Raw genomic sequence first — 6388 nt, 5'->3', positions numbered from 1 at the left:
ATGAGCAAACTCTCAGAACACTCACCTCCAATAACTTGTCCTTACGCAGTAACTTTTGAACAAACTCTAAAATGTTTAGCTTGTTAATCACCAGTGCATCAAATACCGCATTCAAACCCTAAGCAATCAAGAGAAAAATAAGAGCATAAATAGGGCAGTTAAACTCAAATATATATATTTTAAAATGTACCTTAAACTCCACTTCTACAACCAGTTATCATATATCTTAATTTTGATTCCAAAAAGTAGATACATACTTTGGTAATAACGAGGGCAGAATTACTGCTAGGTGCTAAATGCTCTGCCTGGGCTCAGAGAAGAGCATCCATGTTAATGTAATGAGGATTCTCTTGTTATATGCAATAACACTTCAGGGAATACCCTGTATCAGCCAGTTAGACACTACATGTATGGTCACAATGGTATTAACCCACTTATCTGCTTCCTGCCTTCTTTCCCAAATATTCTGTAGTGTAAAAGCTACAGTCAAAAGATGAGGCTTCTGTCAACAATATTCTGTTAATAATTTTGTCTTTTAAGTCTTCTACTTATTTTTTGCTGTGCAGAAGCGTATAATTTGACTGTCACATTTCAAAAATACCATTTTAAGGGGTACATAAATTGTCACAACAAAAGCCCAGACAGGTTTACAGAGGTATCAGCCCTGCTTTTCTTGGAATTACACCAATATACACAGTAGAAGATACTGGGGGGGGGGGGGGGAGGGGGGGAGGGAAAACTGAAGTTCAACGTTTCATCAGCCACTACACATAAAACTAGAAGCTATCCAGCGCTTAGCAGTAGTACACTTCCACACATTCCCCTGAGTCAAACAAAATACATCCAGGAGTAATTCTGTTAAGGTTAAATGAGCTACATCAGTAAAATAAATAGTTAACATTTCCTTGTTCAGTTTCAGTAATCCTCACAGAATCACAGAATGGTTGAGGTTGGAAGGGACCTCTGGAGATCATCCAGGCCAACCCTCCCGCTCAAACACGATCGCCTAGAACACATTGCCCACGACCCCGTCCAGATGGCTTTTGAATATCTCCAAGGACGGAGACTCCACAACCTCTCCGGGCAACCTGGGCCACTGCTCAGTCACCCTCACAGGCAACAAGTTTTTCCTCACGTTCAGACAGAACCTCCTGTGTTTCCGTTGGTGCCCGCGGCCTCTCGTCCTGTCGCTGGGCACCGTGGAGAAGAGGCTGGCCCCATCCTCTTGACACCCTCCCTTCAGACACTTAGACACACTGATCAGATCCCCCCCTCAGTCTTCTCTTCTCCAGGCTGAGCAGGCCCAGCTCCCTCAGCCTTTCCTCATAGGAGAGATGCTCCAGCGCCTTCATCATCTAAGTAGCCCTTCACTGGAATCGTTCCTGGAGCTCCGTGTCTCTCTCGTATTGGGGAGCAAAGGACTAGACACAGTACTCCACGTACAGCCTCATCAGGGCTGAGGAGAGGGGGAGGATCACCTTCCCTCCACCTGCTGGCAACACTCTGCCTAATGCAACGCGGGAGACCGCTGGCCTTCTCGGCCACTAGGGCACACTGCTGGCTCACGGTCAACTTGTTGTCCACCAGGACTCCCAGGGCCTTCTCCACAGAGCTGCTCTCCAGCAGGTCAGCCCCCAGCCTGTACTGGGGCATGGGGTTATTCCTCCCTAGGAGCAGGACCCTGCACTTGCACTGCGGGACACTGCTAACTACAGGCCTCCAACTAGACTCTGTGCCATTGATCACAATGCCTTTCAATCAACTCTGCCTTTCAGCCAGTTTTCAATCCATCTCATTGTCTGCTCATGTTGTCCATAAATCATCAGCCTTGATGAGAGCCCAGGGATATCTTAATACCTTTGGAAGTTACCTCAGTGTCCTAAAGACTAAATAGGATAAAAAACAGTAAAAACAATTTCAGGAGAGGCAAAGAGTGTTGAGACCCTAGGAGGCCATAAATCTTTTTCTAATAATCAAAGGGAGAAGAGAAGATAGGTTAGAAAGCAGAGTGGTTCCACGTAGAGAGGCCAGCTGGCAGTTACAAGGCTTTTGGCTCACTCAAATGGAGGCAGGAAGGCAAGAATCCTGCTGGAAAACACATTCAGCCTACAAATGATCTTTTCTTATATGTGATTTATCCCTCTGACCCTTGTCCCTCAGCACAAGAATAAATATAATCATCCTAGCAATGCAACAGGAAACAAACAAACAAACAAAAAAACCCAAAAACCCAAATCAAAAAATAGTTCTGTGTCTGCTAGCTCAGATAGTTACTTCATGCCACTAAAAGAAATAACCACACCCTGCTCTAGGAGAACTTGTTTGTCTCACAGATACCTTTGAAAAACATATCAGCCTGCTATCTATTAAAAATAACGTCCTAAAACAAGATATTTCCTGTAATTTCTTCTTCCTTTCTTTTCTAACAAGGATAAGAGGATCTTTGCTGCAAATAATTCCTGTGTTTTTGTTTCTTGATCCTTGTAAATTAAAGCTATATATAAGATTTATTTATAAAGATAAACGTCTATATTAAAACTATAAATCACCAATGTAGCATCTCAGGTGGTTGACAGAGAGCATAAAGTCTTCACTGAAGTAATAAAAAGCAAGAGTGCAACGAACATGAGAAGTAAATATATGTGTTTGCATACATAAAATATGGCAGAATAGACTTACATAAGGGTCAGAAGGACGCTAATCTGCACGAGAAATAAATAAGTGGATCTATGCTGTTCACAAAAGCAAGAGGGTGGAGCTTTTAAAAATGCTCTCCTCCGGCTATGTCTTTGTTCAAAGCCTTTAAAGAGAGCTTGGCAGGCCCACTATCTCAACAGGCCTAAGATGACAATTATACATTCAAAAACAAGGTTAACCAACATGGTGCACAGTGAAATTAACACTGTAAAGCCTTTAAATTTTGCAAGAAATGAATAGGTACATGCAACCTGCTCACAAAAGATAAAATGAAGAATTCCAACAGATAGTCTGGATATAAGACAGCTCTTCTAGAATATTACTTTTTGTTAACATTAATTAGTTTTCTGAACAGAACAAAAAGGTTTGTATGCAGCTAGTTGTGGAGAAAACTCATCTTTGTAGGCTTTACAATCGCACACAACAGATTCTATGGTCAAAATTCAGTCAATAAGAGGATTCTTACCAGTATTGTAATTCCTTGTTCTTTGCACAGCATGGCTATTGCACCTAGGAGAACACTCACCAGAACCCAGAATAAAGAAAAGTGGTGACCTTCCTTATCTGCCAACATAAAAGCATGCCATAATATTAGGTTTATGCATTTAAAGATAAAACTAGACACTTCACTAAAAGAATATAGCATTTAATCTCACAATGTTTTCTACCAGTCAACATCTGGATACACAGACTGAAAAGTACAGACTGCCTCCTGCAATATGCTGGCATTTGTCCCTTTATTGTAGTGATCTTCTATTCTCAGAGATGTTAAAAATCTCTCTGTTTGCTAGATGTTTTAGCTAGACTAATTAGATTGGCAGAAGCTTCACATAGCTTCCACAACTCATCATCTATAAAGGTTGATTCCCAATCTTTACACGTATTCATCATCCGTAGTAGCTACACCTCTGTCACTACTGGCTACTCTCTTACAAGTTACTGCAAGAACAAAAAATTCTTTCTAATGATTGTACACAAACAGTTTTAACTGTAGCTTAATTTGCAAAGGCACAACGAACTGCTTCTTAGGGCTGCTGCATTTAGGTAGTACCTCATGCCATTTCATTAGTACTGCAATGGAATGTCAAGGAGCTCAATGATTTCAGCATCTGAGCAGGGAAGCAGTTAATTCTTGTACTCAGGAAGCACGGTTTTGCAGCAGGGTGAGAAACTCCGGGGTTAAGAGATCAAGAGTAACTAGAGATTCTAGTTGAAGAAAGAATCTTCAAAGACTGCACTATGTAGCTAATTTTGGGTGCTACAAGCAGGCATTTCTGAGATTGGTATGACAATAAGCCCTACTTCAGCCAAGACACTATCACACACAGTACATAGGTACTTCACATAAACACATATCTGTCACAACCTCTACTCCACAGGCGCAAGCCAAAGAGGGAAGCACTCAGCTCATTCAGGAGGAGTTTCATGATTCAAGCAACGTTCTTGACATGGGTTCTACAGGCATCACAACAACTGATCTTTCACTTGGCACGAGAAAAACCACAAACTGACCTCTATTCATTGACTGAACCATTTCTTGCTTTCCTCAAGAGCTGTTCTTTCCTAATGCTAATGGAAGTTTGACCATCAATACTTGAATGAAACTGCAATTCTAGTCTATGAAACGGGTAAACTGTAGAAGTAAGCATCTACACCTGAGCTAGCATCCTTTTTAACTGAGATAAGGAGATGAAAACACTTTTAGGGATTCAGTTACCTAATTAAATGTAGAGGTATACATTTCATAGATGTGTCTAGTTCTCTTCACTGATTATAAAAGGAAACTAGTCTACTAGTTAATGCCTACTTTGGGTCAGATACACGCTATCACAAGCGTGAACAGGAACTGCTGAGACTGGCCTCCTATCTCATATTGTAGCAGAACGCTCCTTTGGTGGCAGAGAACAGAATTTTGCATAAAAATAGGTGCAACAAGAGGTTGTGAACTTGCTGTTAGCACCTCTCTCCTAACTAAGGCTTGAAGCTTCAATAGAGTGAAAATTCAGATGTTAGAGATTCATCACTGCAACAAAATCTAGTGTTTAGTTTGTTCCTTCTCTCTCCACCCCCTCAACCCCAACTTATGTCCTCATAGGTGAGGTAAGACCTAACATGAGAGTTGCAGATGCTATAAAATGAAAAGAAAGCCTTCTGAAAGAAAGAAATCATACACATCAATAATAACAAAACATTAAAATACAAAATATAATGGCTAAATGAAAGAAAAACAGTAACTGAAAAATGCAATGATGAAACTCCAACTCATGTCAACTATTCAGAGGAACTGAGGGTTTTCAGGGTTGCATGCATGAATCACAGAATAAGAAGTTTCAACACCTGTACTATGAGCTTTGCTAAGAATAAAAGGGATCTATCCCAAAGATACCCTTTGAAGGAGATCTTCAGCTGTTCAGACTCTGCTTGCAGTACTACAGACTGTCCAGCAAGTTCTTGAAATTACATTTATTTTTAATGTAAAAGGTGAAAAAAGTAACCAGAGAAACACTTTCTATGTTTTACAAAGGAAAAAAACTAGCTGAGAGAATGTGAATCTCTCACATTTGGACGGAAGGCAAAATAATTGACAGTGATCACAAAATGGCAATCAGTCATCCTTAGAGAGGGTAAAAGGGAGACCAGTGAACAAAGCCAATGGATCACACTGACTTTATTGAAGTTTGCTTTCTTTAAATGAGAGACAACTTCCCAGAATCAAATTCTAGGGGGAAAGAAGGCAGGACATTTGAGCTCCCCTCAAAAAAGCACTATTTGGTGCACACAGATGAACTATCTGGATGTGATGGAAGGCAGAGAGTGCAGTAAGAGACCAAAATGGGTGATTAACAAATGCTTTGATGACTTGAAACCTAGGAAGTAACGGCAAAAAAGAAACTAGGTCAAATTATCAAGGACAAGTATAAAAACACCATACATATATAGAAACAAATTCAGAAAGGTCATCTCATGAAATAAGAAACAGTCAGTGATGTATTCAAGAACAAGAAAAACCCAATTTCATAGACGACTTAGTAAAAAGAACAGCAGCAAGGAAGGAGGTATTCTAGCACTCAGTGAGAAAGAAAATGAACAATGCCAAGAAAATAGAAGTGTTTTGTGCCTTTTTGCTTCAATTTTCACAAAGAGGTCAGTTGTGATCAGATGGCTAAGACACCACCAGCAGGAAGGGAGCAAGAACAAAAGCAAAATAGTGAACTACACACACAGAATTTATAGAGAAGTTAAACTGTTTTAAATTACAACAGTTGATTAAATTTCCTTCAGTGGGTTCTATACACCCCAGAGTAACCTCAGGTGTAATCTTAAGAAATCACGGATCTTGTATCTTGGAATCTGAGATCCTGGAATCTTAGATTCCAGAAGCTTGGACTATATCAAAAGCAATGCCTACTTGTAAAGGGGAAAAAAAATAGGAAAGGAAGAGCTAAGGACCTGGTGGACAACAAGTTGACCGTGAGCCAGCAGTGTGCCCTAGTGGCCGAGAAGGCCAGCGGTCTCCCGCGTTGCATTAGGCAGAGTGTTGCCAGCAGGTGGAGGGAAGGTGATCCTCCCCCTCTCCTCAGCCCTGATGAGGCTGTACGTGGAGTACTGTGTCTAGTCCTTTGCTCCCCAATACGAGAGAGACACGGAGCTCCAGGAACGATTCCAGTGAAGGGCTACTTAGATGATGAAG

At 40.9% G+C, this 6388-nt stretch overlaps 1 protein-coding gene across 7 annotated transcripts in view; it reads right to left on the bottom strand.

The window, feature by feature from the left end:
- Positions 1 to 6388, bottom strand: part of TMTC4 (transmembrane O-mannosyltransferase targeting cadherins 4) — a 53194-nt gene that overhangs the window by 23875 nt on the left and 22931 nt on the right. For all 7 annotated transcript variants that reach the window (XM_068927981.1, XM_068927956.1, XM_068927972.1 and 4 more), the window contains 2 exons: positions 3164 to 3261; positions 26 to 118 (listed from right to left, as the gene is read on the bottom strand). In XM_068927981.1, coding sequence (XP_068784082.1) covers positions 26 to 118; positions 3164 to 3261 — 191 coding nt within the window. The remainder of the gene's footprint in view (positions 1 to 25; positions 119 to 3163; positions 3262 to 6388) is intronic.

Source organism: Struthio camelus, chromosome 1 (genome assembly GCF_040807025.1).
Source record: "Struthio camelus isolate bStrCam1 chromosome 1, bStrCam1.hap1, whole genome shotgun sequence".
Lineage (NCBI taxonomy): Eukaryota > Metazoa > Chordata > Aves > Struthioniformes > Struthionidae > Struthio > Struthio camelus.
The sequence above is the reverse complement of the archived record's forward strand: the minus strand, read 5'-3'. Positions and strand labels throughout refer to the sequence as shown.